At 44.3% G+C, this 27,183-nt stretch overlaps 1 protein-coding gene across 1 annotated transcript in view; it reads left to right on the forward strand.

Moving 5' to 3' along the window:
- Nucleotides 1–27,183, forward strand: part of LOC141300002 (A-type potassium channel modulatory protein DPP6-like) — a 167,449-nt gene that overhangs the window by 80,929 nt on the left and 59,337 nt on the right. The window contains exon 3 of the mRNA XM_073830303.1: nt 18,749–18,847. Coding sequence (XP_073686404.1) covers nt 18,749–18,847 — 99 coding nt within the window. The remainder of the gene's footprint in view (nt 1–18,748; nt 18,848–27,183) is intronic.

Below are 27,183 nucleotides of genomic sequence, written 5' to 3' on the forward strand. Positions count from 1 at the left end.
TCCTGTGATGCCCTGCTGAGGAGTACCAAGAAAAGTGTGTCTTGCCTACTGAGGGTGTACTCACTTTTGTTGCCAGCTATTTTGACAGTAATGGCTGTATGTTGAGTTATATTCAGAGGACGGTAAATCTATACTGCTATACAAGCTGCACATTGACTACTTAAAAATATATCCAAGTTTCATTTCTATAGTATTGTCCCTATCAAGATATATTAAAATGGTTGCTGAAATGTGAGGAGTGTACTCACTTTTGTGACATACTGTACTTTGAAAAAGTCTAATTCCTTGTTTTGTTTTGTTTTCCGCTCCATGAAAACTGGACTAAGTAAACTTGTGTATTGGAAAGTTTTCTGGTCAAATATTTGTTTTATTTATTTATAAAATCTAATTTGCTGAAAGAATTATGTATTTATTACATTTGTTTATGTTGTGAGAAAATTCTCCTGCAATTTAAAGAACCTCTTTTTCTAAAAATAATTTCAACCGCAAACATTTCCCGTCCCGCGAGTCCCAGGAGGAGGTCATAGTAATAGAGCCCCTGTCAGTTCACCATCCTCCCCGCTGCCCTGCTGATGAACAGTTCAGCGTTATCCACCCTGCCAGATACAAAATGCTCCTGACACCCTACCACACTCCATCATTGATGTTACTCTGGATTTCCTCTAGCCCCAGTGTTTTTTCTCAATCTCTGCTGTTGTCTTGCTGTGACACGTCCTCTCTTTCATGTAACGGATAGGTTGATATGATGGGGCTCGATCAGTGCTTTGACTGGAAAACTGGGTCAGGTCTTCTTTTATCCTGGCTTTATTATTATGTTTTTAGAAGAAACATTTCTCGCTGAAGACTGACGCTTGACTGACACAATGACAGCTAATTGGACATGTCAGAGGAGGTCGTTTCTCCGAGGGTTTGAGATGGAAACTTCCTTTTCTCTGATTTCACAAATCTTTTAGGAACTGGCGGCACCATAGCGGGGGGTCTGTCAGATAACCTTCCCACGGTTATTTCCGCTTCTCTTTCCTGTTGTTAGAGAAATTGCACTTTTCTTGTGCGTAGAGATCAGCCAAGTCACCTTCCGATTCCCCCCCCCCCCCCCAAAAAAAAAAAGTAATTTTAAACACCTTTTAAATATTTTGCTGATATCTAAGCTGACAACAGTGAATTGGGTCAGTTACGCCTGCCTCTCTCATGAATACTAACAATGTCAGAGTACATAGACAATCCTGTGTGTACATCTTTCAAAGCACAAGATTCAGTGAAAACATTGTCAGAAATATAGACACCCTTTAATAATTTTTTCTCCCTCAGCATTCACGGTGCATTTTCACATTGGCAAATTATGAAAATAACACTCTCTTCTTCTGCTCCACATCAACGGAGCACCATCTATTAAGAAAAATAATGAATCATGCACCGAACTGGAAGGTCTTCATTTCCTTTTAATCGTTTCATTAACTTTGGGCCGAAGGGCTGACAAGTAGATCCACATGTCTGTCAAACAAAGAGCAGCGCATATGAAATCAGCACAGTCTTACAGATAACACTGTGATCTTCTTAACCAACAAAAGTTCCTTTCATTCAGCCATTCTGACTCTTTGAAGTGGAGAACATCTCCCATTTCTGCTGCTTATGAAAGCTCTTGCTGTTCTTTAATTAATGCTTGTAATTTTCCTCATTTTATGTGTTAGGTTACTTGGTCCTTATTTTTGCCATTTTCTTGGCAGTGGGCTTTTGGGAGAGGTTCTTCGCCACTCTAATATTACACTGAGACATCCATACAAGAATTATCACCCATTAACAGCTCTCTACACAGAAATCTAACAACATATCTTTTAAAATGCAGAATATGTGCGAAATAGCATGTTATACACATCAAGCTATTTCTGCACTGCAAAGTATCTATACTGCACAGTATGCATGTTTTCTGTATGCATGGAATACGTGACAAAAATGTGCAGCATATATTATGGATTTAAGTAATATCTGCTTTGATTGTGTGAGAAGGAAAAAAAAATCTTGACTTCATCAGACTGCCAGAAAGTAGGACATTTTTAAACATTTTGATTTAAAATTCAAAACTTGTGTATATAAAGTATGTTTGCCCACTGACAAAGAAATGATCAGTCTATAATTTTAATGGTAAAATTATTTTAACAGTGAGAGACAGAATAATAACGCATTTTTAAAAAAAGTTATAAATGGATTTGCATTTTAATGAGTGAAATAAGTATTGATTCCCTATCAATCAGCAAGATTTATGGCTCCCAGATGTCTTTTATACAGGTAAAAAGCTGAGATTGGGAGCACTCTCATAAAGGGAGTGCTCCTAATCTCAGTTTGTTACCTGTATAAAAGACACATGTCTACAGAAGCAGTCAATCAATCAGATTCCAAACTCTCCACCATGGCCAAGACCAAAGAGCTGTCCAAGGATGTCAGGGACAAGACTGTAGACCTACACAAGGCTGGAATGGGCTACAAGACCATCTCCAAACAGTTTAGTGAGAAGGTGACAACAGTAGGGCAATTATTCGCAAATGGAAAATAACACAAAATAACTGTCAATCTCCCTCTGTCTGGGGCTTCATGCAAGATCTCATCTTGTGGAGTTTTAATGATAATGAGAACGTTAAGGAATCAGCCCAGAACTACACAGTAGGATCTTGTCAATGATCTCAAGGCAGCTGGGACCATAGTCACCAAGAAAACAATTGATAACACACTACGACGTGAAGGACTAAAATCCTGTATCGCCCACAAAGACCCCCTGCTCAAGAAAGCACAGAACTGGGTGAAAGTGTTGTGGTCAGATGAGACAAAAATCAAGCTCTTTGGCTTCAACTCAACTCACCATGTTTGGAGGAGGAGGAATGCTGCCTATGACCCCAAGAACACCATCCCCACCGTCAAACATGGAGGTGGAAACATATGTTTCTGCTAAGGGGACAGGACAACCTGACCGTATCAAAGGGATGATGGACAGGGTATGTACCGTCAAATCTTGGGTGAGAACCTCCTTCCCTCTATGAAAATGGGTTGTGGATGGGTATTCCAGCATGACAATGACCCAAAACACACGGTCAAGGCAACAAAGGAGTGGCTCAAGAAGAAGCACATTAAGGTCCTGGAGTGGCCTAGCCACACCTTAATCCCATATAAAATCTGTGGAGGGAGCTGAAGGTTTGAGTTGCCAAATGTCAGCCTTGAAAACTTAATGACTTGGAGAGGATCTGCAAAAAGGAGTGGGACAAAATCCCTTCCTGAGATGTGGCCAACTACAAGAAACAACTGACCTCGGTGATTGCCAAAAAGGGTTTTGCGAAGGGGTCAAATACATATTTCACTCATTAAAATGCAAAGCGATTTATAACCTTTTTGAAATGCGTTTTTCTGATTTTTTTTTTTGTTTGTTTGTTTGTTTTTGTTATTGTTGTTGTTCTTATTCTTTCTCACTGTTAAAATAAACCAAATTATAGACTAATAATTTCTTTGCCAGTGGGCAAATATACAAAATCAAACATACAAAATCAAATAATTATTTTCCCACTATATGTATGCATATTTTTGTTTAAAATGAAGTATTTAAAGTATTTTTCTTTATTTTTTAGAATATTTTTTAGAATATTTTTTTAAGAAGTCATTCCTGTGATGGAAATTTTGCCAGTTTTCTGTGTCACATGATTCTCCCAAAATCATTCTGCTATGCTGATTAGGTGCTCAAGAACAATTTCTGATTGTTGAAAACAGCACTTTTGTGATATTTTCTTTTCCTTTGAAGAATAGAATGTTCAAAATAACAACATTTATGTAAAGTAGAAATCTTTTATAACATTATAAATGCTTTTACTCTCACTTTTGATCCACTTAATGTGGCTTGCTGAATAAAAGTTATTTTTATTATTTTTATCTTAAAAAATGTTACTGACCCCCACATTTTGAACAGTAGCGTGTACTATATTAAATAGACAGTTAAAAAGAACAGCATTTGTTTAAAATTGAAATCTTTTAAAACATTATAAATGTATTTACTGTCACTTTAGGGCCTTTCTGAATTTGAACAGTAGTGTGTGTGTATTGTATGCACATATATATCACTATCAGTGATGCGCGGGTTGATCCGAAATGAGCGGGTGCCCGCGGTGCCTGCAGCCGCATATAATCGCTGGTGTCAGTCGCAAATATTAAACATGTGGGTCAGGAAGCGGGTCGGGTACAATAATTTTTTTTTTTTGCGGTCCGAGTTGCGGGCGGGTTAGTTGAAAATGTCGGTCAGGTTCGGGTTGTTTATACATTGACCCGCGCATCACTGATCACTATCACTTAGACTTTCCAAAAATGTTGTTACTAATAAACGTGACTGACTGACTAAAATTTTTTAGTGTACAAAATCACCTTGCTTTTTAAAGTGCAATATACTCAGTCAACATGCTATATCCCAATTTGCACTATTTACACAATATAGCAAGTATAGCATGTGATTGCCTTCAAAATCATAGTGTGACAAAACCAGAATGCCAAAAATGCTTGAATGGTAAACTGTTTCTGGCAGATGTAAGTGTGCATCCATGCAGGCTTTTTAGGCTGCTATTACCCAAAGCCTGTTACGGAAATGGAGGGGGGGTTCCGGAAAAATGTGGAGCCAAAACTGCCACAACATGTGCACAATGTTTTTTTTGTAAATCTCCAAAGATTTTCTTAATTTCCACTTGCTGGAGTGCTTGACTGTTTTCTCTAATAATAAAGGCCTATTACTGAGTTCTGTGGTCTAAATTGCTGCTTATGGCAATGCACTTCGTAAATGGGCATTTACAGTGATGAATATTCATCTAACTGCAATGGTGGGCAGCTCAGCTTTAATAGTGCACAGTCCAGGCACGCTGCAGACTCTGTCTATAGCAGGCAGCCAGGCGGAGAAGCTTCCAGCTGGGCTCATTTCTCCTCTTTGCACCATGCAAGAAAATCAGCCCTCAGCTGTCAGCTCTAACATAGACACAACAGCGGGGCATGAGACTTGAATACACGTCCAAGACATTTCTTTTGTTGTCACTCTTTGAAATGCACTTGACTTAGCTCATTGGCAAGGATTTATTATATCTTGTTTGCTTAATAGCTGAATGTTTATGTAATGTATCGGTTTACCAGCTGAGTTCTTTTTCTGCTCACGTTTAAATGCTTCCTGGTATCAGCCTCAGGCGGCATTCCCACAGTCCACTCATGGGCCGCCTGATGCATATTGCACACAAAAACGGTGGCTGACTTCACAAGCTCCTATCAGATTGCCTGGATTTTATGCAGTGTCTGATGCAGTTTCTATCGGCCCACCAGGAAACAAAGTCGTGTTTACAACTGCTAAAGTGAACACTTCTGAGATTTTTTTATTATTATTATTATTTATTGATTACATTTTAGTATTGCATTCCTTTATTTATTTATGTATTTATTTATTTCTCTGTTGGTAGCACCAATAGGAAATTGCAGGTAAAGAGAACTAGAGCAGGATATTTTAAGAGACTTAATAACCCTGACACAGTTACACAATCATAATTAATGCAGGGGTCCTCACTTTTTACATTTTACATTTTACTGTTATGAATAAACTGACACATATTAAAGAAGATAGAAAGAACATAATATGATTATTTATTAAAATTCTTATATTCTATTCTATATAATGTTTTATGCCAAATTACATATAAAGTTTTCAAGAATTTGATTATTTTAACAGGGCTTTGTTCTTCATTATGAGGTCAGTTTGCACAGTGGTACCACTCTGACATTTTGCCTGTATCTTAAATTTGACCAAAAAAATATTTAATTTAATATTTTAATTTAATTAAATAAAAAAAAGTAAGAATTTAAGAACATTTTATAGGGTAAATGAAGTGAACAAATAAAAAACTAAGAGCAAAAACATGCTTATGACAGACGAGGTATATTCCATTCATTGTATATTTTAATGGATTTTTTTAATGTATTTTTAAATATAACCAAAATATCCAAATTTTGCTGGGTTTCTGGCTTCAAATCTTGGTTGAGTCTATTAGGTTCCTATTGTCATTAAAAACTTGGACATATCAGTTTTTTTTTTTTTTTTTTTTTTTTTTTATATAGTGATTTCCTTTAAAGGTCCTGTGAATTTCTAGTTATGCTCAGCCTTAAAATAATTTAGAAATACATAATCTACAAAATTGCAGATCCTTATCTGTATTAATGAACAGTACCTGGAAAGTTATTGGTTATGTGGAACCCTGTTAGTAACAAATAAATGAGACATCCTTGAGTGTGTATTTTGCTCTTAGTTATGTCCAAATGCACATGTATCTACCCCTATATATGTTATGGCTTTAAGTAATATTTGCTTTGATTGTGTAAGGAAAAAAAATCTGCCAGAAAGTATGATTTTTTTTTTATTATATATTTTAATTTAAAATGCAAAAACTTGTGTATATAAAAGTATGTATATTTGAATAAATGTATTTAAAATTATATAATACCATTGACTCTGGACCACAAAACCAGTCTTAAGTAGCCAGGTATATTTGTAGAAATAGCAAAAAAAAAAAAAAAACATTATATGGGTCAAAATGATAGATTTTTCTTTTATGCCAAAAATCATTAGGATATTAGGTAAAGATCATGTTCCATGAAGATATTTTGAAAGTTTTCTACCGTAAATCTATCAAAACTTAATTTTTGATTAGTAATATGCATTGCTAAGAACTTCATTTGGACAACTTTAAAGGTAATTTTCTCAATATTTAGATTATTTTGCACCCTCAGATGTCAGATTTTCAAATGGTTGTATCTCAGCAAATATTTTCCTATTCTAAACCATACATCAATTGAAAGCATATTTATTCAGTTTTCAGATGATGTATAAATATCAATTTTGAAAAATTGACCCTTAAGACCCTGGTCCAGGGTCACATATAATTTAATTAATTTATTATTATTATTTTGGAACTGTTTGAACCCTGTTAGTAACAAATAAATGAGACGTCCTTGAGCACAACTGTGTTTTCTATTCTTAGTTATGTCCAAATGTACATTTATCCACCCCTATGTATCATATAGAAAAAATATACTGCGGTTGGTCATTTAACATCAGACTTAAGAATAAGCTGCAGAATGGACCAGACTAGTCCACTGTAGGCAATGTAAAACTAAATGCTTCTTAATTTTTCTCAAACAGTATATTTCTGAGTATTTCTGATGTTTGGTCTTCTGCACTGTTCCCATTTATGATATACAAAACTGCTCATCCTGACAGCAAAGTGAAACAAATCAGATATCGCCTTTTCTGCACTTCCAATGCATATGAAATGAGTCATATGCCAGACGAAAGCACTCTGTGATCATATCTGATGTGCAGAATTATGACTAAATAAATCAGGTTAGTGCTGGCATCAGCTGTAAATGCACAAAGCCCATTTTAATAATGAAACATTCAATTGGTCTAAAGCAGAGCCTGGAGGAACGCCTGATTGTGTTTACTTCATGTCCTACCTTCTTTTTTTTCCCTTTCCTCTGCGGCACTGGAGAATTGCACCCGGCCCACGCGTGAACCCGCACGCGTACACGAGTCAAAGTGACAGCGTAATATTAGTCGGAGCGAGATGAAGTGCGCGTGAGTTGATAGATTCTTCCCCGCTTTCTCTGTCAAACACACTGAATACATTCTGGTGTTTATTCGCACCTTATGGGTCTGTCATTTAATGCAAAGCTCTGCTGCTACCGCATTCCTTCTCAATGCGTGCGATTTAAAATGGTTTTCCACTACGCCGCGTGTTCGTTCTATCTAGGTATTGATGTGGCGGTGAGTTGGTGCACTCGCGCCACGTGCTGAACGAATGAGTGGTAATGTCAAACAGAGGTGGCCTGATGGAGGCGATCTTTGGGCCCTGAGCGCAGCGGTACGGCTGAGATAATGAGCCCAGGCACTGCTGGAAGCTGGAACAGTCAGAACTTTCCAGCGCAGCGTTAAGAGAGCACTGTGGTTTTCACATCAAGCCCAGGAGCTGCAGTTGCCATTACCGAGGAGACAATCTCTTCTTTTAGAGGAAAAATCACCAGGCTGCCCTCTAAGAAGGGCCTGTCAGCCAATTCAGCCCAATGCAGATACAGTTTGCCTCCCGTGAACTAGAAAAGCTGAGGGTTTTTGACATTCACTGAGGAGAGGATGGAGGCATCAAGATTGTGAGTTGCACCAAATCAACTTGGAGGTCTTTGTGCTAAATGTAGCAATGGGAGTTTTCGAAACACTTCATTGTGAAGTTTCAAAATTTTTGTGAGTCATTTATTCTGGATGAGTTATTTAGAGCACAAACTGTGAAACTCATGCGATTTTGGTAAATGAGGTTTTCTAACATTATAGCTGTTTTAAAATGTTTCTTATTTCAATGGTTTGCCTCTAGGAGTGCTCTCTGCAAACCCATTAACCAGTGTCTATGGCTGCATACACAATCGGATACTGTATAATAGGTACTACTGTACATCTGGTTTGAAACTGAAGTATGTCTGTGTAGGATGAATGTGTGTAGTATGAATGAAATTCGGACATATGTAGAACATCTGCCATGTTGTCCTTGTAATGTGTCTGTACACTCTAAAAATGCTGGGTTATAAACAACTATTTCTGGATTTTTTTGGCAACCCAGCAACCCAGCAGGTAAATATTGGACAGAACAGGCTATTTTAACCCAGCTTGTTGGGTTTTATACATTAATCCATTTGCTGGATTATTTTTTGACGTTTTTTTGGGTCAGTCAGCCTAGGTTTAAATATTAAACATTATCTGTTTTATATACATAGGACAAGAACAGTTCATTAAAACATAATATGTTTTATTAAATGTCAAGTCAGTCTTTTACAGTCGTAAAATCTTCAAAAATATTCAGTAACAGTTTAAGGACATGACAGGAGCAGCAAGAGCAGCCAATGGGAATCTGTGGGAAGAAAACTGCTAGGAACAGTAGGCTGTTCCAGTTCATTAAATGACTTATATTGATGTTTGAAAAGTTACATCACAAACAGCGTTTCTTGTGCCATCCTGTCTGTCACATATTTAAGTTTCAACCTGTCAAACGCACCGCGCAACCACAGCTGAAACAATGGCGCACTATCATTAACACTTCTATTGTAGTCATTGGAGCGCACGGAAACTTTGTTACATATGACAGCCATGTCAAATCGTGTTTCAGCCATGGTCGCGCATTCATTTGGCAGGAGGTGAAACGTTCATGGTGGCACCGTTGCGTCATTCACTTTGAGAGTAGATCCGGTGAATGCTGCATTTGTAGAAAGCTAAGTTAGCATTCCAAGCACATTTGTGATACTGGACCACAAAACCAGTCTTAAAGGAGAAGTTCACTTCCAGAACAAAAATTTTCAGATAATTTACTCCCCCCCTTGTCATCTAAGATGTTCAAGTCTTTCTTTCTTCAGTCGTAAAGAAATTGTGTTTTTTGAGGAAAACATTTCAGGATTTCTTTATATATAGTGGACTTCTATGGTGCCTCCGAGTTTTAACTTCCCAAATGCAGTTAAAATGATTCCAGCTAAGGAAGAAGGGTCTTATCTAGCGAAACCATCAGTTATTTTCTAAAAAAAATTACAATTTATATACTTTTTAACCTCAAATGCTTGTCTTGTCTAGCTCTGCATCAACTCTTGTGCATTCCAGTTCAAGGCAGTTAGAATATGTCGAAAAACTTCCATCTCACTTTCTCCTCCAACTTTAAAAAACCAAGTGTTTACAAAGTGAATGTGCAAGGAAGATCAAACACCCTTTACAAAAAAAAAAAAAGAAAAACAGCGATGTAGGGCGATTCCGTTGGAGAAGAAAATGAGATGGGAGTTTTTCAACCTACCCTAACAAGTCATGAATACACCGGAATGCACAGAGGTGACGCAGAGCCAGGTAAGACGAGCATTTGAGGTTAAAAAGTATAAATTGTCAATTTTTTTTTTTAGAAAATAACCAATCGTTTTGTTAGATAAGACCCTTCTTCCTCAGCTGGGATCGCCATTCGAAACTGCATTTAAAAATAGAAGTCCATTATATGGAGAGAAATCCTGAAATGTTTTCCTCAAAAAACATAATATCTTAATGACTGAAGAAAGAAAGACATGAATATCTTGGATGACAAGGGGGTGAGTAAATTATCAGTAAATTTTTGTTCTGGAAGTGAACTTCTGCTTTAAGTAGCACAGGTATATTTGTAGCAATAGCCAAAAATACATTGTATAGGTCAAAATTATAAATTTTTCTTTCATGCCAAAAGTCATTAAGATATTAAGAAAAGATACTGTTCCATGTAGATATTTTGTAAATGTATCACAACTTAATTTTTGATTAGTAATATGCATTGCTAAGAACTTCATTTGAACAACATTAAAGACTATTTTCTCACTATCTTGATTTTTTTGCACCCTAAGATTCCAGATTTTCAAATAGTTTTATCACTCCTATTTTAACAAACCATACATCAATGGAAAGCTTATTCAGCTTATTTAAAAAAATATGTGAGACTACAGATGTTTTCCTATTTATACAGTAATAATCTGGATATGGATTTGGATAGGAATAGAATAAACACACCTTAATTTCATTCAGGAAGTGTCCCGTCAGTCATGTTTTTTTCTCAGGACAGATACAAAATGACCACTGATAAATGTATCCAGTTTTAACCGGTTTGGTATAAAATACAAAACATTGGGTTATGTTGACTCAGCGCTGGATAGGTATGTGAAGGGGTTCTTCATTTGTATTGACAGTAGAAATAACCCAGCAGCTGAGTTACAGAAAAACGTCTCAGGTTACGTATGTAACCCTGTGTTAGGGGTGTGTGCAGGACGAGACGAGACGATAGACGAGGTGAACAATTAACAATATATTTAATAGAATTCTCCAATGAGGAGCAAGGCAGGAACAGGCAGGAGCAGTTTCACACACATACACTACGTTAAGGACCGACAATACACTGAACTCAAAGACAGACTCTTAAAGACAAACTAATCAAGATACACAGGTGACATGGATGACTGATAATAAAACACAGGTGTAACAGATGACGGTGACGAGGGCTAAACCAAATGACAGATCAACGGGGGGGAAGACAAATGGGAAAAACCAATGACAAGACAGACAGAACTGTGACACCCTGGTTCCCTGAGGGAACGAGACACTGCGTCCTGAGACACTTTGGGGAACGCCATTGGCGGGCCGCACTCTGAGTCATAGTCCAACGTCCAATGAGAAACGGGAGTGACGTCACAGGCGCGGTGACGTCATCGACCAGGAAGTATAAAAGCACGTGCGTTTGAAGCTGGCGTCAGCTCATAGGAATGAAGCGAGCGCAGCAGGGATGCGGGAATTATGGTCCGAGAGGCAGTGTCTCGTTCCCTCAGGGAACCAGGGTTACATACGTAACCTGAGACGTTCCCTTCCGGGAACTCTACACTGCGTCCTGAGACACTTTGGGGAACGAGGTATCAACGCCCCCATAATTTCCGAGCCCTGCCTAGTGTCTGCTAGGACAAGGGTGGAAAAAGGTAGTGTCTGGTAACAAACCTCAGCCTGGGGAACTTGCCAGGGCATGGGTGGTAATACATCTCTGACTGTGGAGCCCACCAGATCAGAGGGAAGAGAGTACCTCAGCCCTCGAGCCCACGAGGTCATGTCGTCCTTCGTCTGGTCTCGCAAAAAATGAGTGTCTTCAAGTGTCTAGAATACTCACCTGATGAGACACTGTGGTAACTCCGCCTGGTGATCTTGCCAGGACGCGAGTGGTAATACATCTCTGTCTGTGACGCATCACCAGACAAGAGGGATAATGAGCCTCGGCCCTCAGGCACTCGAGGAGAAATGGTGGTCCTTTGTCTGCATTACAGCCAGTACAAGAGGGACGCAAGAAGTGCCTGGTGATCTTGCCAGGGCACTGGAATTCATCTCTGTCTGTGATCCAACACCAGGCAAGAGGGATAATGAGCCTCGGCCCTCAGGCACTCGAGGAGAAATGGTGGTCCTTTGTCTGCATTACAGCCAGTACAAGAGGGACTGAAGAAGTGTCTGGTAAAGCTTGCCAGGACACTGGAATTCATCTCTGTCTGTGATCAGCCACCAGACAAGAGGGATAAATAACCTCGACCCTCAGGCACACGAGGAGAGATAGTGGTCCTTTGTCTGCATTACAGCCAGTACAAGAGGGACGCAAGAAGTGCCTGGTGATCTTGCCAGGGCACTGGAATTCATCTCTGTCTGTGATCCACCACCAGACAAGAGGGATACCTGAGCCTCGGCCCTCGGGCACACAAGGATAGAGTTCTCGACCGCTGCCTGTCATGAGACCAGTGCAGGGGGAGAAATGCTCCTCGGCCCTCAGGCACGCGAGGAGAGATAGTGGTCCTTTGTCTGCATTACAGCCAGTACAAGAGGGACACAAGAAGTGCCTGGTGATCTTGCCAGGGCACTGGAATTCATCTCTGTCTGTGATCAGCCACCAGACAAGAGGGATAAATAGACCTCGGCCCTCAGGCACACGAGGAGAAGTGGTAGTCCATTGTCTGCGTTACAGCCAGTACAAGAGGGACATAGGGAGTGCCTGGTGATCTTGCCAGGGCACTGGAATTCATCTCTGTTTGTGATCAACCATCAGACACGAGGAATACAGGCCTCGGCCCTCTGGCACACGAGGCAGATAACACACCACTTGCCTGGGAGGTGCCAGGCCAAGATGGTGGGGATACGTCTCCTGTCTGGGGAACTGCCAGACCAGGAGGAACAATTATTGAGGAGAATCATACGCCTTTGTCTGGGGAAATTGCCAGAGCGAAAGGGGTAGAATCTCTTTTCCTTGTTAGAAGGAAAGCGCCTTTTGACCTCTTGAGCCTAGCCTTTTTGCTAGGGCTGAAAGATGACTGAGCCCGGAGTGGCTCTGAGGTCTAGTTCGTAGAATCTGACGAACGTTAGAGGTGAGGACCAACCCGCCGCACTGCAGATGTCCTGGATGGGGACACCTGCCATCAGAGCTTTGGAGGCTGCAACGCCTCGAGTTGAGTGAGCCTTGACTCCCATCGGGGATGGGAGACCAGAGGACTCGTATGCAGTAGAGATGGCATCAACAATCCACTTACTGATAGTAGGCTTGGAAGCCGGGCACCCCCTCTTAGGGGGGCCGTAACAGACAAACAATTGCTCTGATTTACGCCACAGGGCAGCTCTGTGGACATAAGTGTCTAGTGCTCTTACTGGACACATCAAGTTATACTTCCTCTGGTCGTGCTCCACGAATGGAGGAGGATAAAACGCTAGCAGCGTTATTGGCTGTGGTGTTACTGAGGGGACCTTGGGTGTGTACCCAGCTCTTGGGTAGAGGAATGCTTTGGCCAACCCTGGGGCAAAGTCAATATAAGAAGGGGCCACTGAAAGGGCCTGCAGGTCCCCGACTCTCTTAAGAGATGTTAGCGCCAACAGCAATGCTGTTTTTAGGGTAAGCATCCGATCGGAGGCCTCATCCAGAGGCTCGAAGGGAGGTTTACACAGCGCTTCCAACACCACAGCTAAGTCCCATGTAGGGACTCTTGGTCTTGCACGAGGCCTCAGCCTGAGTGCACCGCGGAGGAAACGTGAGACCAGGGGGTTTTTGCCCACTGAAAGGCCGCCCTGAAGGGCGTGGTAAGCCGATATAGCCGCCACGTACACCTTCAAGGTGGAGTGAGCTAACCCAGCGGACAAACGAGTTTGCAGGAACTCCAGCACTGTACCAACCGGGCAGTGGACTGGGTCTAAACGGCGTTCATGACACCATGACGCAAACAGGTTCCACTTTAGGCCATAAAGTTTCCTCGTAGAGGGAGCTCTGGATTGAATGATGGTCTCAACAACCTCAGTTGAGAGACCAGCTTCTATGAGTTGTGCCCCTTCAGGAGCCACACCCATAACTTCCACTTCTCTGGGTGGGGGTGGCAGATTGCGCCCCCAGCCTGAGAAAGAAGGTCCCTCCTGACAGGAATCTCCCATGGAGAGCCGTCAGGAGGGCGATTATATCCGAGAACCATACTCGGGCCGGCCAGTACGGGGCTACTAGCAGCAGCCGTACTCCGTACCGGCGTACTCTTTCCAGAACTCCCGGGAGCAGAGCGATTGGGGGAAAAGCGTACAGACGAAGCCTCGGCCACGTCTGTACCATGGCATCCAGTCCGAGAGGAGCTAAAGGAACTAGAGAGTACCAAAGGGGACATTGCGATGTCTCCTGAGTCGCAAAGAGGTCCACTTGGGCTTGACCAAAGACTCTCCATATCTGCTTCACCACCTCTGGGTGAAGCATCCATTCCCCAGGCCTCGGCCCCTGCCTCGACAGGACGTCTGCTCCCACATTGAGACGTCCAGGAATGTGAACTGCTCTCAATGAGAGAAGCTTCCCTTGTGACCACAAGATGATCTGGTACGCCAGCTTGTATAAGGGGCGTGAACGCAGACCTCCCTGGTGGTTTATGTAATAGACCACCGCAGTGTTGTCTGTGCGGACCAGCACGTGGCGGTTTCTTAGGTCTGGAAGGAAATGCTTCAGAGCCAGGAACACTGCCAGCATTTCTAGGCAATTTATGTGCCAAGAGTGATGCCGGTCGTTCCATAGGCCTTGGGCGGAGCGGCCACTCATGACCGCTCCCCACCCGGTGAGGGATGCATCTGTCGCTAGCGTGACGCGGCGGCAAGGAGCTCCCAGCACTGGACCTTGTGATAGGAACCAGGGCTTTTTCCACATGACTAAGGCACGTAGGCAGCGCCGCGTGACCTTGATCTTGCGGAATGGGTTCCCCCTCGGGGAAAACCCTTTGGTTTTGAGCCACCACTGCAGTGGTCTCATGTACAGCAGTCCAAGAGGTATCACGTTGGATGTAGCTGCCATAAGACCTAACAGTACTTGGAACTGTTTGACAGTGAGTAGCAGGCCTAGCTTGACCGCATTTGCTGCAGTAAGGATCGACTCGATCCGAGCAGGTGACAATCGTGCCTGCATCGTGGTCGAATCCCAGAATACACCTAGATAAGTGGTTCTCTGTAATGGAGACAGCACACTTTTCTTGGCGTTGAGTCTCAACCCCAGCTTTTTCACGTGAGCAAGAACAACATCTCGATGTTGAGCCGCTAACTGTTCTGAACTGGCTAGGATGAGCCAGTCGTCTATGTAGTTGAGTATGCGGATGCCCTGGAGTCGCAGTGGAGCCAGAGCAGCATCCACACACTTCGTAAAAGTTCGGGGTGAGAGCGCTAGGCCGAACGGAAGAACTCTGTATTGGTAAGCTTTGCCCCTGAAAGCGAACCTGAGAAACTTCCGGTGTTGAGGAAGGATGGAGACGTGAAAGTACGCGTCTTTCAGATCTATCGTGACAAACCAGTCCTCGGACCTGATTTGAGACACGACCTGTCTGACAGTCAACATTTTGAACTTCAGTTTTCTGACTGAGAGGTTTAGCTGTCTGAGATCTAAAATGGGCCGCAGGCCCCCATCCTTCTTGGGAACAATGAAGTACCGGCTGTAGAACCCGGATTCTCTGCGTTGAGGAGGGACCACCTCGATGGCCTCCTTCCTCAGGAGAGTATTTACTTCCTGTTCCAATACCAGAGCCTGCTCGGGGCCTACCAGAGTAGGAAATACCCCGCTGAAAGGTGGCGGCTTGGCGCCGAATTGAATGCAATAGCCTTTCTCTACAGTACGCAGGACCCACATATAAATATTTGGCAGTAGTTTCCACGCTGCCAGAAATTCTACTAAGGGAACCAACCTCTCGAGGCTGGTTTCTGGATTTATTTGAAGAGCTACCTCGGTGACCTGTAACAGCGAACTGGCAGGATGCACCTGAAGTAAGCGCTCTGAAAACCCCCGTGGGGGTGGCGAACTCTCTGGTTCCGCTACGTTTCCGGGCGGAGAGACTAGAGAATGATGTTCGCGGGAGACTGCCGCGCCCTGTAACACCGGCAGGGTTAGCTGACGAATCTCCTGAAGGCCCCGAAGAGAGGTGGTCACCGTACTCCTCAGAGGCGGTGAAGCACCTAGCTCTTCGAGAGGGGCTGCCCTCATTGGCCCTGGGCCACGACCATCAGGGCCGTTTAGCCGAGGCCCTCTTGGACTGGAGGACGACCCTCAGGTCCGGCCTCGTCTTCGAGGACCCCGACTTGGAGCGTTGCTGAGCCCGCCCTCTAGGCCTCGCCGGAGGGGTACGGGTAGCAACACTCCTATTCTGGGTCTCCCTGTGTGAGGAGCTGGAGTGCGGCTGGGGCTGCTCCCGTCCAGCAGCCCCAGAGGAGTAAGTGCGGCGAGGAAGGTAACGCTGGAACGCCGCTGCCTGCCTGCGGGCCTCCTGGTGCCTGTTGACAACTGTGTCAACAGAGTCACCAAAGAGGCCGATAGGATGCAGGGGGGCGTCCAGGAGCGTGACCCTGTCCTTCTCCTTCATGTCGGACAGGGTTAGCCAGAGATGCCTTTCCGCGGCCACCAGGGCTGCCATAGACCGCCCGACAGCACGGGCGGTCTCCTTGGTGGCCCGGAGCGCTAGATCAGCGGTCTTGCGCATCTCTGACACGCTCACTTCCTCGCCATCACTAAGCTCCTTCAGCAGGTCGGCTTGGTACGCCTGGAGCACAGACATGGTGTGTAAACATGCACCAGCCTGACCTGCTGCCGCGTATGCCTTGCCCATCAAGCCTGATGTCACTTTTAGTGGCTTGGTGGGCAAGGACGGAGCCTTCAGGGACGATGCCAGGCCGGGAGACAGATAGCTCGCTAGTGTCTGCTCGACCTGAGGCATCGCCCTGTAGCCATACTCCTCCATCCCCCCCACATTACCGTAGTAATCAGAGGCGGGGGAGAAAAGACGGGAGGAGTATGGTTTTTCCCACGATCTCGCGATCTCTTTGTGGAGATCGGGGAAAAAAGGAAGGCTCCGTCTGGGAGGTGCTGCTTTAGCCCGCAGGAAGCGCTCATCAAGCCTGCTTGCCTGGGGCTCTGGATCTGGAGCGGGTGACCAGCTGATGTTGAGCTTGGCCACCGCGCTCGTCAGCACCTCCACCAGCTCCTCATATTGGGGTGAACGGGGGGGCGGTTGTGGGAGGTCAACGCTCTCAACGTCAACCTCCTCGGAGGAAGACAGAAGGAGCGCTGACTCCTCCTCTTGGAGGGAAGGAACCTCAGTGCGGGCTTCCTCATCCAGGAGGAGGTCAAACGATCCGCTGGGTGAGGAGAGAGATAGGGGATCACCCGTCTCAACTCCCTCCAGCAGATCTAACTGCGAACCCCACGAGTGCAGCTGCCGCTCCGCCTCGACGGAAGCGGGGCCAGACCCACGGGGAACGCTAATGAAAGCCCCCTCCTCAAAGAGGGCTTTCCGGGAACGGAGCAACCGCATCGGCAATCGCTCGCACTGCGGGCAGCCAGCCCCCTCAAGGGCTGACCTAGCGTGCTCCGCTCCCAAGCAGACCACACATAGATCGTGTGTATCCCCACCAACAATGTAGCGTTGGCAGGGAGGGACACACTTTCTATGGGGCTGCTGAACCGCCTTTCTTCGATCGCTCTTAGAAGAACGTTTTCCCCCTGGCATACTGTTCAAATAAAAGTAGTGCAAACTGGCACTGAAAAACAACAGTATGCTTCTTAGACAGACAGTAGACACAGAGCGCTCTCGCTGAATGACAAAAGCTGACGCCAGCTTCAAACGCACGTGCTTTTATACTTCCTGGTCGATGACGTCACCGCGCCTGTGACGTCACTCCCGTTTCTCATTGGACGTTGGACTATGACTCAGAGTGCGGCCCGCCAATGGCGTTCCCCAAAGTGTCTCAGGACGCAGTGTAGAGTTCCTGGAAGGGAACTACCCCGCACCTAGGTAAAAATATTTAAGAATAACCCAATAAAATGACCCAACAAGCTGAACACAGCATTTGGGTTGAAAAATAGCCCAGAATTTTTTAGTGCATAAAAACTACCCAGCATCTGGGTAAAAATATTTAAAAATAACCCAATAAAATAACCCAACAGGTTGCACCCAGCATTTGGGTTAAAAAAATAAAATAAAAAAAAATATCCCAGCATTTTTTTAGAGTGTAGTGTTCTTCATTTCATTTCCATTCACAAATCCTCTCCTGTGGCCTCATGGGAGAATAATGTGTCCATTGGATGCACACTTCAGAATCTAATACCACTGTTTTATGAGTACTATGACATCAGAAATACTACTTGGCTCACATAATACTATATAGTGTGGAAGTAGGCATATATACGGATGCAGTGTATGAGTTATTTATTTATTTATTTATTTTTTAATTTTATATTCATTAATTTTTTTTAAGTTGTTTAAGTTGTTGATAATAGTCTCTCATAGACCTGATTAACCAAACTCTCCATAAAATATACAAGACACGTCCTACAATTTAATAAACACACACAGGATGCTTCTTATTTAGCAGTATTAGATCATTTGTAATTGCATTTATTTGATGAAACTTTCAGTAAAACGTCTGCAATTGGTTTGTAAAAGGTTTTTGATGCGTGTTGAGCTGAGTTTACTTTGCATTTACACCATTCTCACCAGCAGGCATCTCAAGTGTGTGGCGTTTTCAAGAGCTTTTAAACATTTTGAATCATTGTGTGAAGAAATTGGTTTAATTACTTTAAAGTTTCGAAAGATTTGCTTCTCCCATCATTAGCCGTCACTTAAAGTTGTTTCTGTTCTGTATGTCTCCCTATAGGTGAGGACGATAGCCTGGCCTTTAAAGGGAAAGTGACAGTGGAAGAAATCTTCAAGAAAGACTTCAAAGTTCACGACCCGAACGCAAAGTGGATCAGCAGTAAGTGCTCTCATCAGCAGACATTTGATTTCCTCTAGTACGGTTCTTCCATTATCTGCCCAGTATCTGATACGATTGCAGAGATTATCTCAGCATTGAGTCACAAATGTACTATAATTCTCATTGTGCACATAATCAATTCAGAGAGGCAGTGAAATACAGGCTTGTGCATTGCTAATTTCCTCGTCAAGGTAAAACGAAAGTATTGATTCCGGGTTTTTTTTAAGTCATGAATTTCAAACATTTGAGAATCAACATCTAATTGAAACTCAAATGAAATACCAACGACCAAATAAAGAGGTTTCCAAGAGGTTAACGGTTTTGAAATGCAAAGACAGCAAAATTGGAATTTATTTTGAAGAAAGCATAAGCAACTTTTTCAAACAAAATGATAGATGCAGTGTTGAAAATAAAGACAAAAAGTATTGTGACGTGAAGTATGTGGTTTGATCATCTGCAGTGACACCTGTGTGAACTTGAGAAATTATATTATACATTCTCTAACCCTTGTGAAAAAGAAGTACACTTTTGCACACTTTTAAAAAAGTTTACTTATTACAAAATAACATACTTTAAAAGAATATATGCACTTATAATAAAACAATATATGTGATATATTATTATAATCACTTAATTCACAACTTAGACGCTTAATTGCATGTTAATTGCAATTAAATGAAAGATTATTATAGTTTTCATTTATATTAAATGCAATTTGCTGAAGTTGTGTTGACATTTGACCCTTTTTAAGTAGTACATCTTTATATATCATTTCATAATTACTTTTAACAATTATTTTCTTTGTGCTTTGTCTTATGTTTAAAGCGTACTGCCAATTACTGACAAGCATTTATAATAAAATAGTATATAATTAAATGCCATTCTATGATAAATTATATGTAATATACTGTATATTTAAATGTATTTGTAATGACACATTTGTAATAATGTTTCAATTTAGTTAATCTTTCAAACACTAGACTACAGTTAAAATGATCATCAAGTTACTTGTATGTGTGCTCTGATATATTAGTCAACACATCAAATGAAGTATACGTCTTTAAAGCATGACAAAGACTATAAAGTAGCTAATGAATAACCATTCAAACTTGTTTAAGTGGGTCTGAAGGTCTCCAAATTGTTTTTGGGGCAACTCTGCAATACTAAATTAAGTCGGAATGAGGGTGATTAAATCTTTGTGGACATGCGTCTAGATTGTGATGTCTTTTCCTCATGCAGACGGATGACTTAATACGAACGGAGGGAGGCGTTTATCAGCGGGTAGATTAATCAAGCAGTCTGATTTGGTTTGAGCTTCATTGAGCTGTCTCCTCTAATCAGCTGCTTTGGGCTGTGCAGATATGGAAGCTCTCTTCATGCTCTAGTCTCAGCAACAAACGCTTCAGAGACAATCAAATGCATATTGCACACAAAAATGGCCAAAAGCTGACTGAAGTTGTTTATTTATTAACTCTCTAGACTAGAGAGCTAAAACTTAGCCAGAGGGTAGAGCTCCCCAATGAACATTTTGTTACCTATCATTTTACTTTATATCTCTATATCTACACCAAAATGTCTTTGCATATGTGTGTACAGTATACGTATGCTTACTTTGTATTAACCTTTCATTTCAGGTTGAGTATGTGTGTGTTGCAATATTCTTTATCATGGATGTGTTGTGATTTTAGCCCAATATTTCAGGTTGTCCTAGACCTTAGATGCAATAAAGGCCTTACATGGAATAAAGGCCTTATATGCTCGAACCCTGATAATTGCTGCTTGCAGCTACAGTCAAACCCGAAATTATTCATACCCCTGGCAAATTCTGACTTAAAGTTACTTTTATTCAACCAGCAAGTTTTTTTTTTTTTTATTTATTTAATTATTTAATTATTTTTTATTAGAAATGACACAGACATCTCCAAGAAGATAATAAGACGATGTACAAGAGGCATCTGTCACGGATTGGCCAGGTTCTACTCCCTCACTCACTCAACGATCACAGTCACCTGATTACTAATCAGACGCACCTGAAACCAATCACCAGCACCACATATAAGCACACCACACACCTCACTCAGTGTCCGGGCTCGTTTTCACGAAGCGGACTCATTGTGTTTCTCTGTCGAGTTCACAAACCTCAAAGACATACTTACCTCGCTATTTACCTGTTGAAACTTACCTGTTGTCTCATCTATTCCAGTACGAAGTCTGTTCTCTGTTCCAGTCAGCTGTGGTCAGCCATAAGCCTGTTCGTCTATCACCAACGGTGTGTGTGTGTGTGTGTGGGTCGGAGTCCTCCTCCCGTCGTTCCTGGAAAGGAAAAGGATCTGTATTCAGTATTCATCTCTAGTCAACGAATATCATACTTGGACTGTTGATACTTACCCGGTTCTGCACGTCATCTTATCCACAACGCTCTGCTGATAATAAACATTGTTAGATTGATCACTTACCTCTCTTGTTTGGTCTGCTTCCGTAACAGTTAGCCCGGAACAACACAGTATCAGCATGAGCAATCGGGACCCGTTTCAAGAGCTGGTGGATTCGCTCAGGAAGGTTTTGTTGGCTAGTCATGCCACCACTCCAACTTCAGCTCATCCCACCGCACCACCGGCACCCAGCACTTCTTCGGCTCCCGTGAACGTCCCTTCCAGTCCCATGGCCCGACCAGCGCCCTACTCTGGCGGGGCGGAGGAGTGCAGCGGATTCCTGTTACAATGTTCATTGATATTCACAATGCAACCTGCTCTCTATCCCACAGATTCTTCAAAAATAGCCTTCATCACGTCTCTGCTTACCGGACCAGCTCTCAAATGGGCGGACACGTTGTATCAACAGGCCGGGCCGGCAACCCATTCGATCCAGGCTTTCGTCGCTCATTTTAAAGAGGTTTTCGGACGTTCTGATGCAGAAGTATCCGCAGGAGAGCAATTGTATCATCTAAAGCAGGGAAGTATGACGACACAAGATTACTCCCTGCGTTTCCGCACTTTGGCCGCTGCCAGCGGATGGAATGAGCGATCGTTACTGACCACGTACCGGCTCGGCCTAGAACCCAATCTCCGGATGCAGTTAGCTGCTTTGGACGATTCCATGGGATTGGAGAAGTTCATTCAGCAGTCACTTCGTTGTTCAGATCGTCTAAAATCCTACCAAGACCAGTCCGCCACTACTGCACTCCTCCGACCAGTTACATCCGCCAGCCCTCCAGAACCAGAACCAATGATCCTGGAATCAGGAAAAATCTCTGCAGCTGAGCGACAGAGAAGGCTGACCCGGGGTCTTTGCATGTACTGTGGGGCTGCGGGACACGTGCGACTCAACTGTCCTCTGCGTCCTATACGATCTTTGGTGAGTGTAATACGTTCTGAATTGGATAACATGCATCCTCTGACTACCAATGTTCAGTTAACCACCCACACTTCCTGTGTTACAGTCGCAGCCCTCATCGACTCCGGGTCTCTAACACCCTCTGTCGCCAGCTCCAGCTACGCACCCAAGCCTCAACCACCATCTACCAGATTCAACCGATAACTAACCGGATCAGCTCACGGACCCGTATTCACCGGAAAAGTGAACCCATCATCCTACAGATTGGAGTTTTGCACCGTGAGGAGATTCAGTTTCTGGTTCTGGAGGGAGCTACTATGGACATCATCTTGGGGCGCCCGTGGCTGGTGAAGCATGATCCCATCCTCTCTTGGGGCACAGGAGAGGTGATAAAATGGGGAAAGGAATGTACCAACCAATGTTTCCCAGATCTTCCACGTCCTAGACACAAGATACTACCTGTCAACGTCACCTCCGTCGAAAGTCCTGTTGAGAAGCAGTCAGTCCAGATTCCTGCCATTTACTCGTCGTTTCAAGACGTCTTCTGCCCCAAGAGAGCTTCCCAGCTACCTCCACATCGGCCATGGGACTGTGCCATTGACCTAGTTCCGGATGCTCCAATGCCCAGAGGTAAGATCTACCCGCTGTCGCTTCCGGAGACCAAGGCAATGGAGGAGTACATACAGGAGGCTCTCGATCAGGGTTACATCCGACCATCAACATCACCCGCAGCATCCAGTTTTTTCTTCGTGGCAAAGAAGGATGGAGGGCTGCGGCCATGCATCGATTACCGCATACTCAATCAAGGCACCATCAAGTTCCGGTATCCCCTTCCTCTCGTCCCTGCGGCCCTCGAACAACTACGCACTGCCAGGGTGTTTACGAAGTTGGACCTCCGCAGCGCGTACAACCTCGTGAGGATACGTGAGGGGGACGAGTGGAAGACTGCCTTCGTGACCCCTACTGGCCACTACGAGTATTTGGTCATGCCCTATGGTTTGGTCAACGCCCCCTCCGTATTTCAGAACTTCATTCACGAGGTACTCCGGGAGTTTCTGCACCACTTTGTCGTTGTCTACATAGACGATATCCTGATTTACTCCCGGAGTGAGGCTGAACATCGCCTCCACGTTGCGGAGGTCCTTCAAAGATTACGGGATCATCACCTGTATCTCAAGGCGGAAAAATGTTCATTTCACCTACCAGCAGTACACTTCCTTGGATACGTCATCGACCAGAAGGGGGTCCGTATGGACGAGAGGAAGGTATCTGCAGTTGTATCCTGGCCAGAACCCACCACTATCAAAGAGCTTCAACGATTCTTAGGTTTCGCCAATTTCTACCGCCGGTTTATCAAGAACTACAGCATCATCACTGCTCCACTTACCAGTCTACTCAAAGGAAAACCACGAACCCTACTCTGGAACCCTGACTCGGCCGCAGCCTTCCATAACCTCAAGGAAGCATTTACACAGGCACCTCTTCTAACCCATCCTGACCCTGATCTCCCTTTCGTGGTAGAGGTGGACGCATCTACTACCGGCGTGGGAGGGATTCTATCACAACATCACGGTACTCCTCCATTGCTTCATCCCTGTGCCTACTATTCCCGGAAGCTCAGCCCTGCGGAGAGGAACTATGACATCGGCAACCGCGAGCTCCTTGCCATCAAGCTCGCTCTGGAGGAGTGGCGACATTGGCTAGAGGGATCCAACCACACGTTCCAGGTGATAACAGATCACAAGAACCTACAGTACCTCCGAGACGCCAAACGGCTCTGTCCCCGTCAGGCAAGATGGTCCCTGTTCTTTTCCCGATTCAACTTCACCATAACCTACCGGCCAGGATCCAAGAATACCCGAGCTGATGCTCTGTCTCGCATCCATGATTCTCACGACTTGCCTGACACACCCACGACCATAATCCCCGAAAACATCATCGTTCAACCCATTGAATGGACCAACCCGCCAGCTGTCGCCACTCCGGAACCCAGATCTCCGCCGGGCTGTCCACCTGGTCGCAGATTCATCCCTAGGACCCAGCGGGTAGATCTAATCCATTCTACACATACCTCTCTGGGCACTGGACATCCAGGGGCCAACAACACTCTCTCGCTGCTGACGGACCGCTTCTGGTGGCCGCACATGGCAAGGGATGTGAGGAGGTATGTCCAGGGATGTAAGGAGTGTGCAATGTCCAAGAGTCCACGTCATCTGCCTGCTGGGAAACTCCATCCCTTGCCTGTGCCGAACCGCCCCTGGTCACACCTGGGAGTTGACTTCATGACAGATCTCCCCTCATCTGACGGTAACACCTGCATCTTTGTTATAGTTGATCGATTTTCAAAATTCTGCCGTCTGATACCTCTGAAAGGTCTTCCCACAGCCCTAGAGTCTGCCGAACTGCTCTTCAACAAAGTCTTTAGGTACTATGGCATTCCGGAAGACATCGTCTCAGACAGGGGTCCACAGTTTATTTCACGGGTGTGGAAGTCTTTTCTCAAACTCCTAGGTGTGACCGTTAGCCTCTCCTCTGGATACCACCCTGAGACCAACGGGCAGACGGAGAGGAAAATCCAGGAGGTGGGGCGGTTCCTCCGGACATTCTGTCATGGTCACCAGGACTCCTGGAACCAGTTCCTGGGTTGGGCAGAATACGCCCAAAATTCACTGCGGCAACCCACCACAGACTCACGCCATTCCAGTGTGTGCTCGGCTTCCAACCACCTCTCTTCCCCTGGAATGGCGAACCATCACAGGTGCCCGCAGTGGATTACTGGTTCCGGGAGAGCGAGAGAGTCTGGGACGAGGCTCACCATCATCTTCAAAGGGCAGTGCGCAGAACCAAGTCCACTGCGGATAAGAAGAGGATTCCTGGTCCCACATACACTCCTGGGCAGAAAGTCTGGCTCTCCACAAGAGACATCCGTCTGCGCCTGCCCTCGAAGAAATTGAGTCCCAGGTTTGTTGGCCCCTTCACCATCGTGGAACAGGTCAACCCCGTCACCTACAGACTCCAATTACCACCACAGTACCGTATCCACCCCACATTTCACGTCTCTTTACTGAAACCCTTTCACCCACCTGTGATTCCCTCCACAGAACCTGGTCAGGAAGAGGAACCCCCTCCCCCCTTGGTGCTGGAAGAGGGATCCATCTACTCGGTCCGAGAAATCCTTCTGTCCCGACGTCGTGGTGGTAGTCTTGAGTATCTCGTCGACTGGGAAGGCTACGGACCAGAGGAGAGGTCGTGGGTACCCAGAGTTGACATTCTAGATCCAGCCCTCATGGAGGAATTCCATCGTAACCATCCTGAATGTCCAGCCCCTCGAGGACGAGGTAGACCACCACGACGTCGGAGGCCTCGGCCCTCAGGAGCGGGCCCTGGGGAGGGGGGTAATGTCACGGATTGGCCAGGTTCTACTCCCTCACTCACTCAACGATCACAGTCACCTGATTACTAATCAGACGCACCTGAAACCAATCACCAGCACCACATATAAGCACACCACACACCTCACTCAGTGTCCGGGCTCGTTTTCACGAAGCGGACTCATTGTGTTTCTCTGTCGAGTTCACAAACCTCAAAGACATACTTACCTCGCTATTTACCTGTTGAAACTTACCTGTTGTCTCATCTATTCCAGTACGAAGTCTGTTCTCTGTTCCAGTCAGCTGTGGTCAGCCATAAGCCTGTTCGTCTATCACCAACGGTGTGTGTGTGTGTGTGTGTGTGGGTCGTAGTCCTCCTCCCGTCGTTCCTGGAAAGGAAAAGGATCTGTATTCAGTATTCATCTCTAGTCAACGAATATCATACTTGGACTGTTGATACTTACCCGGTTCTGCACGTCATCTTATCCACAACGCTCTGCTGATAATAAACATTGTTAGATTGATCACTTACCTCTCTTGTTTGGTCTGCTTCCGTAACAGCATCATTGTGGAAAAAATTATTACTCATCTTTTATTTACATTTGAACAAAAAGTGGCATGTCCAAAATTATTCATACCCTTCTCAATAATCAATAGCAAAGCCTTTATTGGCTATTACAGCATCAAACGCTTACTATAATTGCTGACCAGCTTTTTGCATGTCTCCACTGGTATTTTTGCCCATTCATCTTTAGCGATGAGCTCCAACTCTTTCAGGTTGGAGGGTCTCCTTGCCATCACCCTGATCTTTAGCTCCCTCCACAGATTCTCAATTGGATTTAAGTCAGGACTTTAGCTGGGCCACTGCAAAACGTTAATGTTTTTGTCTGCCAACCATTTCTTTACCACTTTTGCTGTGTTTTGGGTCGTTGTCGTGCTGAAATGTCCACTGGTGCCCAAGGCCAAGTTTCTCTGCAGACTGCCTGATGTTGTTGTTGAGAATTTTGATGTATTGCTCCTTTTTCATGGTGCCGTTTACTGTGATTAGGTTCACTGGTTCACCGGCTGAAAAACACCCCCAAAACATTAGGTTCCCACCACCAGTGGGATGGTGTTTCTTAGGGTGGAAGGCTTCTCTCTTTTTACGCCAAATGAAGGCTACATCATTGTGGCCAAACAATTCAGTTTTTGTTTCATTTGACCATAAAACAGAATACCAGAAGTCTTTTTCTTTGTCCAGATGAGCATTTGCAAAGGCCAAGCAGGCTTTTGTGTGCCTTATCTGGAGAAGTGGTGTCCTCCTTGGTCTGCGCCCGTGGAACCCAGCGGTGTGCAGTGTGGACTGTCTGCCTTGAGATGTTGCCACCAGCAGAGCCCAGATTCATCAGGATGGCCTTGGTGGTGATCCTTGGATCCTTTTTTACCTCTCTTACTATCCTCCTGGCCAGCACAGGTGTCACTTTTGGCTTCCAACCACGTCCTCTGAGATTTTTCACAGTGTGGAACGTCTTGTATTTTTTAATAATACTTTGCACTGTAGCCACTGGAACTTCAAAACATTTAGATATGGTCTTATAGCCCTTTCCTGACTTATGAGCAGCCACAATGTGCAGTGAGCTCCTTTGTCTTAGC

The sequence above is a fragment of the Garra rufa genome, chromosome 24, assembly GCF_049309525.1.
Source record: "Garra rufa chromosome 24, GarRuf1.0, whole genome shotgun sequence".
NCBI classification, from domain to species: Eukaryota; Metazoa; Chordata; class Actinopteri; order Cypriniformes; family Cyprinidae; genus Garra; species Garra rufa.